The sequence below is a fragment of the Nothoprocta perdicaria genome, unplaced genomic scaffold (assembly GCF_003342845.1).
Source record: "Nothoprocta perdicaria isolate Ctin4 unplaced genomic scaffold, notPer1 scaffold_189, whole genome shotgun sequence".
In the NCBI taxonomy this organism is placed as follows: domain Eukaryota; kingdom Metazoa; phylum Chordata; class Aves; order Tinamiformes; family Tinamidae; genus Nothoprocta; species Nothoprocta perdicaria.
Genome location: NW_020455082.1, coordinates 502,850 through 521,944, shown reverse-complemented (window position 1 = coordinate 521,944; position 19,095 = coordinate 502,850). Strand labels below are relative to the sequence as shown.

The 19,095-nt window shown below is 39.3% G+C and overlaps 2 protein-coding genes across 3 annotated transcripts; both read left to right on the top strand.

Moving 5' to 3' along the window:
- The first annotated feature begins 339 nt into the window (after positions 1–339).
- MRPS17 (mitochondrial ribosomal protein S17) lies at positions 340–3,350 on the top strand. Its single transcript, XM_026036984.1, has 3 exons — positions 340–382; positions 1,384–1,530; positions 2,671–3,350. The coding sequence occupies exons 2-3, from the start codon at positions 1,405–1,407 to the stop codon at positions 2,959–2,961; spliced, it is 417 nt and encodes a 138-aa protein (XP_025892769.1). The 5' UTR covers positions 340–382; positions 1,384–1,404; the 3' UTR covers positions 2,962–3,350.
- A 1,538-nt stretch (positions 3,351–4,888) lies between these two features.
- Positions 4,889–18,836, top strand: NIPSNAP2 (nipsnap homolog 2). Of its 2 annotated transcripts, none has more exons than XM_026037018.1 (10): positions 4,889–4,987; positions 8,426–8,565; positions 8,644–8,689; positions 11,508–11,602; positions 13,526–13,596; positions 13,987–14,127; positions 14,538–14,569; positions 15,808–15,902; positions 16,830–16,913; positions 17,733–18,836. In XM_026037018.1, the coding sequence occupies exons 1-10, from the start codon at positions 4,905–4,907 to the stop codon at positions 17,795–17,797; spliced, it is 852 nt and encodes a 283-aa protein (XP_025892803.1). In that variant the 5' UTR covers positions 4,889–4,904; the 3' UTR covers positions 17,798–18,836. The 2 variants fall into 2 exon arrangements, with proteins under 2 accessions (XP_025892803.1, XP_025892804.1); XM_026037019.1 differs by lacking the exon at positions 4,889–4,987 and adding an exon at positions 6,616–7,110.
- Positions 18,837–19,095: the final 259 nt, after the last annotated feature.

The following is a 19,095-nucleotide window of genomic DNA, read 5'->3' as shown; positions in this document are numbered from 1 at the left end:
CCGGACACGCCCCCAACGCCGCCGGCGGACACGCCCCCAGCGCGGCCGCCACGCCCAGCGCCTCCAGCGCTGCCCCAAGTGCCGGCCCCGCCCATTAAAGCGTCACGTGAACTCCGGTCGGCGCGTGCGCCGCGCGTTGTGATTGGAGGGCTCGCCCGGGGGCGGGGCCTCCCGCGCGGTCACGGTGCCCTTGGCGCTGGCAGGGGTGCCGCTGGGCGGGGCCACGAGCTGGGGGCGGGGCTCGGAGCAGGCGACAGTGATGGGCGGGGCCCCCTTGTTTGGTAGCTGGGGGCGGGGCCACGAGCTAGGGGCGGGGCNNCCGCCCGGGGCTCCGCCCCTTCCGCCTGCGCTTCTTTAAGGCCCGTGAGGCGCCGTGGCGGCGGTGAGCGGGGCTGTCGGTGTGGGGGGTTGTTCCGCCGGTGGGGATGGCGCCAGGGAAGGGAAGGGAAGGGGGGAGAGGCCCAGGCAGCCCCGGACCCGCCGCGCTCCCCGTTGTGGGGGATCCTGCCCTATCGACCCGCACTAGAGGAGGGTTTTGGTCCTGCCCAGCTGGGGACAGGCCCCGCCGGGGAAACCGTCATCCGCTCCCGTGGGTGCGCTGCGTTGATAACGGGGTGGGTGTCATCGCCCTGGGCCTGGTCTGGAGCTGCTGACATGACCCTAGATAGCGGGGAGAATGGACAATAACAGTCGCTCGTTTAATGCTTAATTTATAATTATTTTTATGACTTTCAGCTATCTGCTTTAATCCTAAACTTTATAAGGGTGACAGAAAGCTCTCCCTGTTCAGGCCCAGCTAATAGCTTATCACTGTAGTTCCTTGCACTGAAAGTAGCTCTTTGGTGTCTCAAGTACATTTTGGGGGTTTTATTGCCTTCCTTGGGTTTCAGTATTCAAGCTGGTAGTTCTGGTATTCACAAAAGCAGGTGGCTCTTCAAAGTCCAATTTATAACTTGCTTTACCAGTTCCTTTTGTTTTCTGTTTGGGTTAACTCTTTGCACATGGAGCTGCTTGACAACATGAGCTGTAGGAACATGACTTCACTTTTTTAATGATTTTCTCAGTTTATTTCTTTTATGTAAGAAGGTGTGTTTTGGATGAATATTGTGGTTTATAGGGAATAAGGGCTCAAACTATTATTTCAATTATTAGTGCCAGCCTAAAGTAACTTTTCCTCCTATAGTTGCATGTGTGTATCTCTTCTCATTATACCTTTAAGGCACAACTGAGTTAGTGCAGCATAGCAAAGTTTGAACTGTTTGTAAATAGCCTTCCCCCCTCCTGCCAAGAAATGATATAATTAATTTATCTTGAAACTGAAACTCTGCTGTTGATCAGAACTTCATTTTTTTTGTTAAAATATATATGTTTACTTGTTGCCAGGCACTGGATGATCCTACCTAAATGATGTCTGTACCACGTGGAGCTGTCCATGCAAAATGGATAGTAGGGAAAGTAATAGGAACCAAAATGCAGAAAACTGCTAAAGTCAGAGTGACCAGACTGGTGCTAGATCCTTACTTGCTAAAGGTAAACAGTGACTAGCACTTTGTTTTACAAGATAAGCTTTGTATTCTGCATGGGAAAATGTTTAATTGCTTTGACTATTTGAATTTTTAATAGCTTTTTATATTGTAAGCTTCTTAAGGGGCTTGGTTAATGATTTAGTTATAGGGATGACTGTGAAAGATGAAGTGTTGTCAATTCTAAGATTGTCTGCTAAGTGTTTCTTCAAAATGTTTAGTGCATTGGGAATTGGGAATGTAGGCTTTCTTTCATGTATGCATAATTATGAGTATACTTAAATCTTATGTATTTCCACTTCTACTATTATGTGCTAGAAGAGCCTTGCACTTCCAATTTGTCAATACATGTCAAATAGGGAAGTTAAAAATAATACTTCCTCTCTTTTAGGTGGGAAGGCTATAGCACAGGTGGGTGAAATAACTTGCCCTTGGTAACCAAACAGCTGAGGGTCAAGTGGGGTTCTAGTAGGCCCTGCAATACTGTATCTAGTGAATCCTTGTTCAAAACTGTATCCAATAGAAGAACTTCTTGATTCTGAATCCTGTGGTGTCAATAAAAGTAAACATATTACAATTGCATGAAAGGAAATGAATTGAGCAAGAAAACTTGAAAAAAAAAGACAAACTTTGGTGCAAAAACAAATGTGGGGTAATAAGTCTTAAGAAGGGTAGTATAAATGAGAACTGATACTGGCTCTTGAAGTAGAAACTATTGAGGAAAGTCAGATTATTCAGCGGAAGTGGAGTATCCTAAGGAGAAAGAGAAGGCTAAAATGGCAGAACAAAACTATAGCAGAGAGGTTGATGGACAGTGGTGATGCTAGAAGAGCTCATCTTTGTTGGTAACCACCTGTTTAGCAGTAGCTTGTGCCTTTGTCCTCTTCCTTCCTTTTCCACAAACTCTTGTTAGCAATAACATACAAATCAGGAGGGGGTGGTAATGCTGTGCTTCCTTTGAGAGGAAAAAACTGCACAGTTGCATTTTTCTTCACAGTCCACACTTGAGCTCCTCAGAAAATCAAAAGCAAATAAGCATAAGCAGAACTACTTCTCACTAGAGAAACTTGGTTTATTTTTTTATTAAAAATATTTGCCACTGCTTTATTTTGAAACCTAATGCCAAGATTTGCTTTTTCTTCCACAGTTCTTCAACAAGCGAAAAACGTATTTTGCCCATGACCCATTGCAGCAGTGTGTTGTTGGAGACATTGTTCTTCTGAAAGCTTTGCCTGAGAGGAGGAGCAAGCATGTGAAACATGAACTGGCTGAAATTGTTTTCAAGGTTGGAAATGTCATAGATCCAATAACAGGAAAACCCTGTGCAGGAACCAGGTTCCTTGAAAATTTGTCAGATTCAGAAAATCTGACAGAGGCAGATACTACCTATTTAAGTGAAAAACTCCAGGAACTTAAAGTTTGTTCAACAGATAAATAGAAGGAAAACACTTGGAAGGCTTTTGACTGATCTGTGGGAGGGGCATTTGGGGCCCAGTTGTTGTATGTAACATGTTCTAATGATCTTTGGAGTCACAATAAATAGTAAATATAGTTCTTCTAAAACTGGATGTTAAAGTTGAACTCCTCAAGTTTCTAATGAAAATAGAGAAAATGTCAGTTAAGTGTTGAGTTAACACTTCCTCTTCTTGCATGTAGTTTTTCCAAGTTCTTGATAGTTTCAGATGTCAGCTGTTCACTTAGAATGGCTCTTCTCTATTGAGAAATAAAGAACATAACTATATAATGTTTAAATTGCGGGGGGGAGGGAAAGTCTGTATTTGTTCTGTATTTCAGGCAGTCTTTGTTTGGTTGGTATACTTAAAACAATGCTATTAAAACTTTTCAAAGGAAATGTACAAATCTTAAAGCCAACTACTTACGTGTCCTTATTTCCTTAGTCATTTAAACCATATGGTTGTATTTTACAACTTCCACAATCTCTTAAGAGGAACACAATCATTTGCCTTTAAATATTTACACTTTACTGCTATTATCAACTTTGGAGAGCTTAGCATAGTTCCCTTTGTGGGAAGAAATCTATGAAGTTTTCGCTAAGCTGCCCCAGTTGGGGATGACAAATTAAGAACTCATGTTACTGGCTCCCATAAACTGCTGGATTGATGCACTTTTCTCAGGAGGGGAAAAAAAAGTGTTTCCTTTACAAGCAAGTAACTTGTGCAAAGAATATTCAGTTTAAGGAGAGCAGGACCTTTTGAACTACCATCAGGAAATATGTAATGAGAATGCAAAGCTGAAAAATGAAAGTAAATATGCTTAGATTTATTCTCATCAGAAGAGCTAATTAAAGCAACACATTAGAGGTACAGGTACTGATTTGCTGAATGCTGTAATATAAAACAGTAAGGCCACAGGGGTTAATGATTAGGTTACTTTATCCTGAGGCAGATCTGGGGATTGTGTATCCCATTTTGCCAGATGTAAGCTGAGCGGGTGCTACCATTACAGCAGCCTCATGTAGCTGACTTGGTTGGTTCTGTATTCAGATTTAAAGGGAATTTGTGTCAAAATACAGCATTGCCTCCTGAATGGAGAAGAGCAGGTATATCAAAGCTTGTGAGGAACCCTGTGTGAAGAGCTGTGTATTTACTGGTGTCACTGCTCTTTGCTTAAGATGAAGAAAAAAAAAAAGAACAAGAAATTTCTAAATAGAATTTCTCTGCTGATGACTTGAAGTTAAGGAGGGAACTGAACCACTCTATTGTCATTAGTGAGCGCAGTTACTTTTCACTGTCGTAAGAATGTTATTTCTGTTTCTCCAGATGCACACAATGGCAATTTCAGCTGTCCTGATGGCAAAGATTGGAATTTAGATTACTCTTTAGATTATTCTTGTTGATCTGCCCGTGCTGAGATGGTTTATGCAGATTTTTGGTAGTTTCCACTGACGTGGAATAAAATCTCATTCCAACATATGGAACTTCATCTCTAGCAGAGAATGAGAGAAGAGTCCTGTGTAGAACACTGCCCTGGGCAGCAGAAAATGTGAAATACAGAGACGAAATACCAAAAAAATAGTGTCCAAGCAGAGAAGGAAGATGTTCAAGCAATAAAGGAAGCCAAGCCCAGTCCTTGGGTTGCAAGGGAGTGTCCTATCAACTAAGCAGCACAGCGGAGGGGTTTCCTCCCTGGTTAATGAACTGCATCCCCATTCCAAGGCGATTTAACCTCTAATTGCGCTCTAAGGTAACCGAGGCCACCTCAGACCGGCCCGGGGGTGGGGGGTCGCAGCAGAAGGGCGCATGCGCAGCGGCGCCAGCGCGCCCCTAGCGGCCGGCGGCTGCGTAGTGGCGCCCCCCACTTTCCTCCCCCCCCCCGACCCCGGGCCGCGGGCAGACGGCGGAGGGAGGCGGCGCGAGCAAGATGGCGGCGCGAGTGCTGCTGCGGCGGAGCGCGGCGGGGGCCGGCGCCGGGCCGCGCCTCCCGCCCGCCGGCCTGGCCCTCAGGTGAGCCCCGGGCCGAGGGGGCGGCCGCAGCCTGTCCCCGCGGCCGCTCCCTTGCCTTCCACAACCCCTCTCCCTCCCCACGCCATCTCGCTCGGGCCCCGCTCCTCACTGGAAATGGCGCCCCGCTCCCCGCGGGCGGGCCCGGCCGCGGCGCTGCCTCTCCCTCAAGGTCACGGGCCGCAAGGCCAGCCCCCCGCCCCGCCGCCGCCTGCCGCGGACACCCCCTGCGCTCGCCTCCCGGTGCGTGGGTGTCCCGGCGGCGCGGTGAGCACCCGCGGGGCGCCGCGCCACGCGCACTCCCTGCGCGGCCCTTCCTCCGGGTGTTGCGCTGTGCCTGTGCGCGCCCCCGGGCCGGCTCTCGCCTCTGCCTGTCGCCCCGAGGGGCACACACGGGCCAAGGCCGCGGCGCGGCCCGCACCGACGCCGGGTGTCCGGGCACGGGTGTGCGGCCCTCGGAGCCAACGCGCCGTGTGTCCTCTGGGTGCTGAGGAGCTGGAAGGGGATGGAGCGGCTCCCGGTGTTCCTCCTCCCTCTTAAAATGGGCAAAGCTGCTGTGTGGCAGGGGCAGCAGCCGCTGTGCGAGGCGCCAGGGATGAGCTCTGCAGGCAGCCCCGTGGAGCGGGAAGGGTGTGTGGAGAAGGAGTGCCCGAGGTTCTGTGACCCTGGGTGTTTTCCTCTGAAATAAGCTTTGACTTTTGTTTAGAACTGTCAGTTTATAGACAAGTTCTTTTTTTTTTTCTTTTTTTCTTTTTTTTATTTTATTCTTCCAGCCAGACATGGGTTACTACAAAATTAAATGTTTCACCTGGTACCTCCCATTCCACCCAATTTTTTGTGTTAAAGCAGAGGTTAAGTGGGATAGAACTGTTTTCACCAGCATTCTTAGTCTCAAAATAAGTGAACTGTCCAATGTTCCTGTTTTGTATTTACAAGCCAGTGTAGCATTTGTACTGTTTGCAACCCATTTGTAGCATTGTGCCAGGTTCTGGGGCAGAAACTTAGGAGAAATGGATCAGCCTGTCAATAGTCTATATAAATTAAAAGCAGAAAGGGTAAACTTTGGTTTTCAAAGTCACAATGTCCATCTTTTGTTAGATGAAAGTGTCAGAGGAACAGTTAAGGCACAACTATTTAAAAAGCTTTTACCTTTTTATTTTCCCCTAGTAATTAAGTATTGACTTTTTCTTCCCATATTTTGAAATAACACAGAGAAGATGACAGCAGCTTTTTTGAAATGTGGACTTACTTCACCTAATTGTTGCAGTTTCTCTGCACCATCTTCACAAACCCATTTCAACTGTTGTATCAGGTACAACTACAGGATCTGATTCTGAAAAAGCTGCATGATAAAACGAAGCCCATAGTTAAGTATTTTTGGGAGAAGGTCCTCCTAGCAAAGTGAAACAGTTAGAAGATTTTGTGAAGACTCTCCTCTAATAAGTATTATTCCCAGAAAATAAAAAATTTGAAGTGTGATATTAATTCCATATAGCATGTCTCTCTGCATATGTTTGTATTTACATTAGCAACATTCACATAGTTTGCATCCAATATCTGCTCTGCTTGGAACGTGTATTATAATATTGTGGAGCATAATGGTAAGAAGTTAGTTAAAAGTAAGCCATCTGAGTGATGGAAAATGCTGTTTTGTTTGCATAAAAGTGTGCAGATTTGTGAATGATGCTTATGAATGGCAGTTGGAAAAAAGTGTATTTAGCATTAGTGTGGTACTTCTCAGAGGATATAGTGGTTAGAAACAAGGCCCTAGGACCCCAAACAACAAGGTGCATGTCTGTGTTAAAAAACTCCAGCTGTTACCCTTCTCTTTTGTGCATATGTTTTTAGGTGAGATTTGCCCTCTCCCCAATTCGGCATCAGCTGGGGCAGCATGTTCCTGTGGTGTCTGATGCAGCTGGGCCAACACGCAGTCACCTGGCATCAGGGATGCATCTGCTCCAAGTCACTGCATACCCTCCATTCTGGCAAGACCCTCATCAGAGAATACCCTTTTAAATTCTTATCTTGGGAAAAGACTGTTCAGCTTTCAGCATAGTAAACACATCTATATATTTGCCTGGAGCCAAAGAAAATTGCAATTAATACACCAATAAGATGTTTATCAGGTGTTTCTTAATGTTGAAGGTCATCTCATCTGTGTTTGTTTTTATGGTTCTTTTTATTCCTTTAGTTAGGAATATTCTTTCTTTCCATTCTGCTTCCTCAATGTAAACCAGTTCTTTTATGTTTTTTTTCCAGACATTGAAACTAAAAGATTGACTGTTAAAACAGATAGTTAATGAACTGTTTTTGTGTAATGTAGACAGGCATGTCCATAAAGGTATTTTTTCCAAAAGAACCTGAGATTTTCTTCTATTTTTTTCCTCAAACTTGGTAACCCGAAGGACAGGTTTATAGCTGGAGGTTAATGCCTGTTTTCTGGATCTCCTAGGCAGTAATTAAGGATGAAGAGTTGACTCCTGAGGCAGGAGTAGGTTTAAATCTCCAGCTGTAATGCCATATTTTTAGGATTTCTGAGGTCCAGCAGAATCCCTGTTGCCTTTGAGATTGGGGTCACCTGTCAAGCTTTGTAGAGAGTTAATTTAATAAATTAATTTCTGGTAATTGATTTTCTGCCAGTTGGAAAAAGGAAGAGTAATTCCTCCAACAGAGACCACAGTCGTCAGCTGTAATGTTTGGGATACCCTGTGGCTTGCAGGGAAGTGTATTATTTTGAAAAAGGTATTTGTAGAAGCTCCATAAAGAAGTTAAAAAAAGAAAGTACATGAAATCCTGTTTCAAAGTTGGGGGAAATGGATATTGTTCAAAGAAAGTGGATCTGTATCCATACCCAGTATAATTACCACAATTTGGAATATTGGCAGGTGGCTTATTTCCTGCAACTCATAATTCTTCCCAAATAAGGCTTTGGTATACATTTCTTTTTCTTGAAAGATATCTTAACTTTTCCTTTCAGAACTGTGTTTAAGTAAACACAGGAACATATGGTACTTGCCTATTTACACTATATAAATCTTTCCTTATATACACTGTCATTTTGCTCTTTTTCACTCTTGGTTGTATACAGCAAGACAGATCCCGCTTCCTTGAGCAAGAACACTTGGTTAAAGACAAAAGAAATAGGCAAAAAAACAGCCATCCATCTGTTCCCTGGCATGCTCGCAAAGATTAAAAGTGGATAGTGTATGGTCAACTTTGCTTCTGTCACATTAAAAGATTTTTAAAGGGTAAAGCTCTGTGGGGAAAGAACTGCCTTTATATTACTAGCAAGTGGATCAATGGAAAAATTTAGCAACGGCCCTGTGTGTAACTCTGTGTTATCACTCTGTTTGTATTGACTTGATCTTGCCCATCTTTCCTGCGTTGTGGGCATTTTCAAGACCCACTCAGTGACAGTGTAATGTACTTGTTAATGTGTAGGGGGCTGGTATCATCAGCTAGCAGACCTCGTGAAGACAGTTGGTTAAAATCGCTATTTGTTCGCAAAGTTGATCCAAGGAAAGATGCTCACTCCAACCTTCTAGCCAAAAGGGAGACCAGCAGTCTGTATAAACTACAGAGTGAGTGATCTTCTTATATTTAACATTTTCATTTCTTTATCCTGTTATTGCATTTTTCATCTCATGTTGTTGTTTCAGTTCACAATGTAAAACCAGAATGTCTAGATGCCTACAACAAGCTTTGGTAAGTGTGGATGTTACATTTTCACATTTTAGACCTGTTGATTTGATCACAAGCTGTTCTGAAAATTGACAGATAGCGTAGTTGTTCAGAGGGGAAGTGGAAAAAATCTACCTTTACTTACAGACTACAGTAGTAAATAGTTTTATTTGTTTGTTTGTTTTGAGAAGGATGGCATAGGTATTTTACTCAGTTTACCCTGTCTCCCCTCTTGAAAGTGCTGCTTTCTTAGCACTTTGCAGTGGTGGTTTTTGTGGAGGCGCAGGCGGAGTTTGCTGGAACAGCTTTCTCCCATCTCCTGCCTGTCTTTCCATTGCTGCTCCACATGGGGAGATGCTGGTGTGCTGGCATTCCCTCCCTTGCCCCCCCAAATGAGATGTAGGGATTTGTTGCAGGTGGGAGAGTGGGAGTCATTGTGTATACAGAAAGAAAAGGAATAGTAAGTAAATCAGAAGTAAAATCATGTGCCAGTATTAAATACAAATAGGGTTTGGAAGAGATTTTAGCAACCCTGGATTTGACTGTTACTCAGCTCATCCAGATCTTCTTTCTACACAATGATGTTACTGAGATCTACCCTTAAAGAGATGTGCAAATTATTGGATAGGATCTTTGCGTTGGGGTAGTACCCTCTAAAGAGAGTGGTGCTATATGGAATTTCCAAAACAGTTTCAAGTTCCAGAATATGCAAATAGTAAAATTTTGTATTTACTAATATAAATAGTAGAATGCTGAAACATTAATTCTGAACTGTACTTCAGAGCCAAACAACTGCTGTATTAAAGACCCAAATACTTTGTTTTGAAAATATAACGAGTCTCGTGTGTTTCTGAACAGCACTGTCTTACTGACAGTGATTGTGTTGTCAGTCAAGGATTCTTAGCATAATGATCTCGTCTTGTAACCAGTCATTTAATTGTGGTGTATTGACTAGAACGCCAGCTAGGCTGGAGGGTAGGGAAGAAGTTCACACCTCCAAATTTTTCAGCTCTGTTACTGGTGCATAGTACAGCCATGAGCAGTTTGTCTAATATCTCTGTGCTTTAATGTGTACAACATTGAAATGGGAATAGATAACCAAAAACTAGGTTCCTTACTATACAAATTTACAAAATTGGCTGAATTGTTTCCAGATGTAAGTTATTTTTAACTTTTCTGTTTAAAAAATATATATATACATATATATACACACAGAAAAGTACAATTAGTGTTCAATTGGATTTCTGTTTAAAGGCTTAGTATAAACATGTCCAATTACACAAAACAGAGAAAGACATTACAGCAGCATCTTGTGAGCTACTGAAATGCTGAGTGAGGGCAGAGGCTTTTATTTTCAAGGAAAAAGACACAGAAAAAGAGAGATTCAGATAAAATATGTGGGATTTGATTTGTTCATTCCAAACCAAAGTATTGATGGAAGGAGGAAACTTAAGAATGGGATAATAAAGATTGAAGAGTATATAAACTTCTCTCATTCCTCTCCCTAAATTAAACATGAGGAAGTAAACTCCTTATTTTACATCAAATCAGAATAAGATTTAGCTATTATGTAGTAACAAAGAAACAATGTAATAAAGAGTGTTGTGAAAGTAGTTCATGAATTAATGAGTTAAAGACTCCCTTCTGAAGAATTAGGAACCAGTTTTTTATAAAAGGCAAAAAAGTACTGTTCATATCTAAGAATTATCAGGTATTGTTTGGTTTAAAATATATATGTGTGTGTGTATATATATATATATTTAGGATTATTACAGTAATAATTTAGCTTTAGTGTTCAGGCTGCTTTTCTAGCATCTCATTATGCTTTGCAAAAAATGAACTCATGGTTACCGAAAACATCCTTGGAGAGTCATTCTATCTTGTTATTTCCGTTGTTCCGTAACCAGAAATATTGAGGTACAAGCTAGTAATGAGATTTGCTCAAGGTCATCCAGAAAGTCAGTGGCAGAACCAAGAGGAAGATTCCTATATCCTGACTCCCAAACAGAAGAACAGCCTACTTCGTAATATTTGATATGACGCAAAGACACTTTGCCTATGAGTCAAGATGATTAAAAGTAGGAATCAAGGGAAAAATACTAAAAGGCAAAGTTCAACAAGAGGAACAGAGGAGTGAAGTGCAGTGAAAGCTGTCTTAACCAACTTAACATTTGGTAAACCGTAATTTCTTAATGTAGTTCACCTTTAAAGTTTTAAAAAACAGAAATATTGGAAATAGTTGTTCAGAAATTTTGTTTTGACAATATTTTTAGAGCAGTTTCACTTTATTCTTTAATGGATAAGCTGCTTCAAACTACCTCTGCTCTTTTAAATGGTAAAAGGCATCAAGACTGCATACTGCAAAGTAAAATTATCATTTGCTCATATTCATATCCATCAAAATACTTGTTTTTATGCACCTGGCACAACAAAGTTACAGCACTGTAACTGGTACAAAACACTCTCCTACTTTGCATATTTTGCCTCTTAATAAAGATTACAGTTTACTATAGCAAGTGCAGATAGGATGCACTTCCTCTGAGACATCCCAATATTTGTTTTTCTTATGTATCAGATTAGATGACATCACATAATTTATTGCATCAAAAGAATTGTGCCATACTGTGTATTTTTCGTAGTTTAATACACATTAATTTTATGTAGTATTATGAATGTCTATTCCCTTGGGTAGCAGACTTGTGTATTTCGGCTTTCTATTCTGAAAGTAGAACTTTGTGAATTTTTGTACCATAATGATGAACCTGTGGTGATTTGTTATACATATCAACTGTAGCCTCCCTGAAGGAAATGCAATATAGTGTCTGTATTCCTTGTTTTTAAGTCAAGAGGTGCTGCCAAAGATTCATGAAGAAAAACACTACCCATGTGCACTGGTGGGGACTTGGAACACGTGGTACGGAGAGCAAGATCAGGCTGGTAGGAGATAGAAGTACAACAGAATTTAAACCATACAAGTGAAACATGCTTGGCAGGTTTCTTCTCTTTAAATCATCTCTGTTGATAGTGAACCTTTGCCGCAATGTATACAGTGAGGATGTGTGTGCATCGGTTACCGGTAGTCTTTAATACTGACCGTGTTTGCTTTTTGTCTTGTTGAGTTTGACAGCAAAGTATTAATTCCTAAAATTTGTCCTGTTGTTAAAACACTTTTGTGTCTTCCTTGGGATAGATTAACAGCTTTTGAAACCCCTTGTAAAATCTGTTCCTGATATTTTGCAGCTGCATATTGTGTTACTGAATATTTAGGCCAAAGACTCACCAACACAAATTAACTTGTATTGGCCAATATGAAACATGTGCTCAGATTTCCATGCTGTAATTGCTCAATGATAATGCAATGGAAATCATTCACACCATCTGAAAAAGTGACTGCACTCTAACTAAATAATTAAAACCTTTACTGATGGAAAATAAAGCATTTCTGCTCATGTTCATATAAAGATACTGCCTAATTACCCAGAGTGAAAATATCCTAAACTGGAAATTATAGAAAGGCTGCTGCAGAAGTAACTACAGAAGTGCCTAATGTAGATAGAAAACCTGAAAAAATATCCAAGACTGTGGGAAATTTGTGGGAAGCCACAAATGTTGAGTGAAGTGCTGATGCCTGTTCTACAGAAGAGACTCTGTTGTTAGAGCTTTGCTAATATCAAGGTTGCTGCTTCGCTATTGAAGTATATGCATTAATTTCTACTGCATTCATAGAATGTTGCAATATTGACCCTGAACAAATGTGAGGAAATGGCACTAGAGAAACAGAACATTGTCTGAGAAACAGTTCTTAAAAGTTGAAAGGAAATTGAGAACCGAAGGTAGTTGAAATGAAAATATATTAGCCAAGCCTCATTTGTTGTTTTTATAATGTATTAACGCACACTGTATCTGTAATTGCATCAATAACCTGCCTTGTAAATGCTGCAGCAACTGTTCTAGCAGCCTAATAATGTAGACTAAGGGATTTTGACTTGCACAGTGCTTGTGCCCAGGCTGGTTAATAGCTGGATATATTGTATTTGTCCTGGGGATTAGCAGCAGCAGATACCCTGGATGAATCCACTCTAATAATGAAAGGTTTTGCATTAGTCTCCAGTTTGCTTTCCTGGTAAAGGCACAAAACAGCATTAACTTCTTTATATGAGAGGAAATAGGTTTTGTGAGTCTTCAAGAAAAGGATAGAAGGAGATTTGAAGATGAAATATTGTTGCCTTGCTATATTAAGTGCTTGTAAATAAATCTTGTTATACAAAATGCTTTGAAAAGCGTATCAAAAACCTATTTTGAAATTGTTTAGCGAGGAAAATATTAGCATATATAACCATTCTAGCATGCTTAGATTTTTTTTGTTTGCTTTTTTTATTTATTTTATCTAAAAATAACATCTGTGTCATATTTCATGTATCAGAAGTTATGTTATGCTCTTTTCTTGAGTAATTTGTTGAACTAAAAATTCTGCCAGTCTATTCCTCTCACGTGAAATTGGTATAAAGCAGATCTTTGGTATTAAGTCACTCTCTTAAATTGAATCTCAAATTCAAGTACAGTTATCTAAATTCATCACATCTTATTAGCATGGCAACAAAAGTTCCTTTCAGAACTATTCCTTTTAGAGCAAATTGCAAAATTCTCTAAGAAAACCCTTTTAAAACCCAAATTATTCCATTATTCTTAAAATGGATAAATGTGAAGTGCTTTATTTAATTAAAATGCATATTTGAACCTATTACCAGGTTTCTGTTTTTGTACAATTCTGTAGCATGAAGAGTCTTTTGTACTGTGATACTCCATAGTTTTAGTACCAGTACACACCGTTTCTGAAGAAGCTTCCTTTTTACGTTTTAGTTCATCTCTGGAGGTATGAGGGAGGCTATCCAGCTCTCAATGAGGTCATGAGTAAACTCCGACAAAATAAGGTAAAATGCAGGAATTTTTTGATACCTTTGTTAGAAATAGCTGATTTACTTAGAACATAGAATAATCACAGCAAAAAAAATGGAAATTTGGACACTTGTTTTTACTTCTGTATCTCATCACTTGCTGTACAACCTTAGACCACCTCTTTGGAAAAGGGATTATTCTTAAATTCAGATATTATGAATATTTTGTGAAGTACTTGTAGATTGTCGAGTGTTGTGTAAGCAATACCAGCTGAAAATTTCAAAGATGCTCAGGGAATCTAGATTTCTATAAAATTAGAAGCATTTGGATATCCAAATCTTGAATATAGCATTGAAAAATCTGAACTGCTCTATGTTGTAGATCGGTAATACAAAGTTTTATAATAATGGTCACCTTGTTTTAAGGAATTCACAGAGTTTCGCAAAGAAAGAGGTAACATGCTTCTCTCTCGGAAGAACCAATTATTGTTGGAGTTTAGTTTCTGGAATGAACCTGTTCCCAGGGCGGGGCCCAACATTTATGAACTAAGATCCTATCAACTTCGAGTAAGTTTAAATTTTAAATTTTTATTTTTTATTTTGTAGACAAAATACTATTTTAAAATCTTCAAACTGTGTTTATACAATGTAGATGGAAAACAAGCCTCATCTTAAAAATATGCTTCTTATCAAAGTTGATGGCAGAGTTGATGTGTGGGGTTGAAAGGCAAGCTCCAACAAGATCTCTAATATCTCTTAGGAAGGGCTGAATATTCTGTGTTTGTATGAGATAACTTCAGGCAAATGACTAAGAAGTACTATAGTAAATAAACATAGTAATTATACATTATTATACTTATCTTTTGAAGGAAGCAATTTTGATAACAAGTAGTGTTCTCCATATGTAAATGCGAAAACTGTTGAAATATTTTAACTTCATTCCAACCACAGTTTTAAGAGTCTCTTTTTTTTTGTAGCCTGGAACAATGATTGAGTGGGGAAATTACTGGTAAGTCCTGCTTTACCACATATGTTCTCTTATTTGAGAGATATATGTTTGAAAATCTATAACATGGAAATGGCAGAAAGATACCAAAGGATTTCAGTCGCCCAGTTAATGGCGTTCTCCTGCTCTGGGATAACTTGTAAAATGATCCTCAATATATGCTTTGAGGAAGGAAAGAGGATTTCTGTATTCAAACAATTCTCTGTGCTCTGGCTTGGCTTCCCTTTTCATAACCCTTTTAAGTTCGATGTCATGTAGCAGAGACCTTGATAATCTTTGTTTTCAGTAGGCAGCCGTGCTCACTAAAGGGAGAAAGTTAATTCCTTAAGATTATGTTGATCTTTCACCATTCCCTCACTGTTAGAAGCTGGCTGACTTTTGGTTTACATAGCCTAAATCTTAGCTCTGTTAATCTTTTAAAGTTAAACTTTTCCTTGGAAACTGTTGAGCATCGTATTTTTATTTTAATATATAGGTTAAAAGCATTTAAGATGGTCTTCTCTTCAGTATATGCCTCAGATTTTGTCTTGTTTAAAACCAGTGTAAGTTTTTCAGTTTACATTCTGTAAATCCATGCAGTCCTAATTGATACTAAATTATTTGGATTTTTTTAGATATGTAATTGTCATCAATATAATTTATTTCATTGCAATAATTTGCCAATAAATTGGATCTTTAATTTTTATAATTTAGATATATCTCCAGTGGTAGCAGTTCTGTTTTAGAAGATGCAAATAGTTTATAGTTGAGATATTTAACACAGTACATCACCGTGTTACATAGTACAGCTGCGTAACAAAGGTGCATGTGAATAAAAACACTGCACTCTAATGTCATGAAATCTGTGATGAATTAATGCTGCTAAGGATGATATGACTGGAACTCAAGGATTTGGTTTTGGAAGGATCTGCTGTAAAAACATTCTGCCACTTCATACTATTACAGCAATTTTCATTGTACTGTCTCTAATGTGAAGAAGCAAATTATTAACGTACACTCTAATGAAGCAATAGACCTCACCTCCAATTAACACATTCTAACAAGAGTATATGATAATTGCTAAGTGGAAACAACATGCAACAAATCATTGTTATGGGTTTTTAGCATTTTTAATTGCTGACACATACTGTTGGTACTGTTCTAACATACATGCTTCTTTTAACATCCGCTTTCTTATCAACCGTCATCTATTTCCTTCCCAGAAATCTTCAGTTTTTAAGTGTTGCTATGATCTTTTGCAGGGCTCGGGCAATTCGTTTTCGTCAGGATAGTAATGAAGCAGTTGGAGGATTCTTCTCACAGATTGGACAGCTCTACATGGTTCATCACCTTTGGGGTAAATTTGTTTGCCTTCCCTACTTTCTTTCTCACTGAGTCAGCACCTAATCGACTTCTGGCTTTGGGTGGGAAACAAGGTTCTTACAAAAGACAAAAAATGTCTTAAGTGTTTTTTGACATGAGCAGTGTTGGCTTTCCTTATTTTTATGTAGGCAGCTTTATTTGCCAAACTGAAGCAAGCAAAAGTGAGCATTTCTTGTCTTACATTATTTCCATCAATAGTTCCTCCCAGTCCTTTCTTGTTAGAGACTACTTCTTGTTTGCCTTCAATAACAAAAGCATGATAAATTATATCCTGCCATTGTTTTTCTGGGCAGAATTTTGCTGAGGGCAACTTCCTACAGTTCAGTTTCGAGCATCACACGTACCACAGTTAAAAGAGGAAAGTCAAGTATTTACTGACCTTAGTACATGATGCTGCTGTGGTTTTCTTATCACATTAGGCTCCACCAACATGCAGCTGCCTTCCATACGTTCGGAGCTTGTTGTCCCATATTTAGGGAAAAAATATTCTGATCTCAAGAATTTAGAAAATTAGGTTTCAGCACTAAGAATCTGCTGTCCCCTGTATGGAACTATATGCATTCATTTATTGGTGTTGTTAATTTATTGGTTTTGCAGAAATAGTCAGAGTTGAATGCTTCACAGAGCACTGTTTCATGTCCCTTTGTCCCCCACTACCCAAAATATGCCAAGCATGCGATACTTAAATAGTGCAGCATCAGCAAAGTATGTTTTTCTCTCTTTCCCAGCTCCTTCATTTGTGTTGCTTTTGAAGCTTTTCCTTTTTATGGAGAAGAACTGACTCTTTTTCCTTCCCTGTATTTGCTGTCTCCCAGTTACAGATAACAGTGCTTTTAAGGAGGCTGTTCATGTGTAGAAGGAAAAGAGTTACAAACTTTATCTCGTCATTTTCTCTCTCTAGCTTACAAAGATCTTCAAACCAGAGAAGATATAAGAAATGCTGCATGGCATAAACCTGGCTGGGATGAACTAGTCTATTACACAGGTAACAGATTAACTTAATCGGAATGGTGGAGACAGACCCTTATGTGCATCATTGTTTTTGTTTCTTAGTGCATAGCGCACAGTGCTAAAAAAATTTTGAATAGGATGGGTATCTGCAAGGGAAAGAGGGACTTTTCACTTAGCTGTAAAGTGAACTTTCTACATGACTGCACAATCTTAAGAGATCTTACCTAGTAGCTAAGATAAAGTGCTATGTTAATAGTAAATGTTTATAAAAGCACTTGTCCTGTAAGGGAACAGATCTTTGAAATATTTAAGGTTTTATTAAAAAAAAAAAAGGCAGTAAATAGTGGCATTTATTATTAGGTTATTTTTTACCTCGAATATTTCATCAGATGCTGGAACTTTAAAATAAATTCCTTTGAGAAGGCAAATTAGACTTTGGAGTCTCTTAGACTTTGGAGCCAGAAGATCTTTGAGATCAAAGATGACTCTCAAAAAAAAAAACTGTCACAAAACTATGCTAGCAATTTCAGATTTTGGTTAAATAAGATAGATTGCAAAGAAAGTACACCAGAATAATTGTAAGATAGCTTTCATTATGGAAAAAAAGGAACAGAAATATTTGTCTTCAAAAGCTGTTTTGGTTCAGAGGATCAAAGCAGATTTTATTAACAAAATCCTTTGTTCTCAAAACTGTTACGCTTCAGTTACGGAATTGTTGATGGTTACTGAAGTTTTGGCATGCAGTAACTATGAGAGTGATTTGAAGACAATAATACCTGTTCAAACTGAGTGTACAGAACTATTTTTATGCTCTTTATTAGTAAAATTAAAACCTATCTCATTTCCTTTTCAGTGCCCCTTATTCAGGAAATGGAGTCCAGAATCATGATACCATTGAAGATTTCTCCGCTTCAGTAACATCATTGATTTACTTGTGCCTACATAGATTAAAGTTACAAGTATTTGTCTTAAATTAATTTATGGTATACATTGTATATCATAGTCGGAAATATAAAAGTACTGTACTGAGCTTATAAAAGAGACCTCTTTTCTTCAGAATCTAATGACTTTTTTGTTCTTAGGAAAGAAATGTAGGACTACAGTTTAAAAGTTTCATAACTATAAACAAGTTCAAAGACATATATAAGTTCCTTTGTGAGACAGGCTCCTCAGGTTAAATGTGACATACAGTGCTTTGTGTCTTGTGATTTTAAGTGCCCGCTACTCAGTAACAGCAAAGGAAGAAACATTGCAGTGGCTCTGATCTTCGTGCAACATTACAGTAACTGTAGATTTAAAAGACAGGGGATTTGTGAAAATAGGACCGCTGAAGCCCCGAGCCAGCTGCAATGTCTCTGTAATTCCAAAATACACCCAGCTGTTTTGTGGGACTGAAATCCGTAAGAAGCTCTAAACTTGAAAGCAGGCAGTTATTAATGAAGGATGATCTGCCAGTCAGGTGATAGATTATGGGCAGAGACCAGTGCATTCCTTTTTGCAAGGACTCTGAAGCCTTTTGAAAGTAACCAAACATTTGCCTAGATGTCTACATCCAAAATTAATTTTGTCTAATTATATACAGACTATGGAAGTACGACTCACAGTGTACAAAGTGCTTGTCAACAAGTGGTTGTCTGAATATTCTCCAGGCATTTGAGTTCAGTTAAATACATGTATTCCAAAAAAAAAAAAATACAGCATAGAAGTCTAAGAAAAGGGGTTTTATTTCATAAGCAATCATGCCTTCAGACATATGCTTGGTCAGGTGTTCCACTAACTATACGGTAGGTACTTATGAATTGCTGTGTGAACCCAGCGCATGTTGAGTCAGTAGAATTGGCATAAAGCAGTGTACCATTATGTCCAGTTCTATTTTGATTTCACTTTTAGACTAGAGTATATCAGCACTTTTAGTGTCTGCAATGATGTGAACATCCTGTAAGTGAAAGTAATAGTCTTTCTTCAAAGTGGCTACAAAAGTCTGTAAAATACAGAATGTACAAATCTATTACTGAATGTCCAGTTTGTACATTTCAGTGAGTTTTCAGCAAGAACATATCAGTGAATAAAATCCTTTTAATTTTCACATATTACTGGCACCCTATGTGTATTGCACCACCTGTGTTTTATATCATCTTGCACAGTGTTTACTACAAAAAAAATCTGAATAATAGCATAAAATATTTCATCTTAATTAGCCAATGATATTTGCTGTG

Bases quoted from the DNA above. Each gene is read 5' to 3' on its own strand.
- NIPSNAP2 (XM_026037018.1), top strand. From the start codon at position 4,905: ATGGCGGCGCGAGTGCTGCTGCGGCGGAGCGCGGCGGGGGCCGGCGCC. The intron at 14,570-15,807 runs GTAAGTCCTGCT...GATCTTTTGCAG, and splicing joins ATTGAGTGGGGAAATTACTG to GGCTCGGGCAATTCGTTTTC. The intron at 15,903-16,829 runs GTAAATTTGTTT...TTCTCTCTCTAG, and splicing joins CATGGTTCATCACCTTTGGG to CTTACAAAGATCTTCAAACC.
- MRPS17 (XM_026036984.1), top strand. From the start codon at position 1,405: ATGATGTCTGTACCACGTGGAGCTGTCCATGCAAAATGGATAGTAGGG. The intron at 1,531-2,670 runs GTAAACAGTGAC...TTTCTTCCACAG, and splicing joins TAGATCCTTACTTGCTAAAG to TTCTTCAACAAGCGAAAAAC.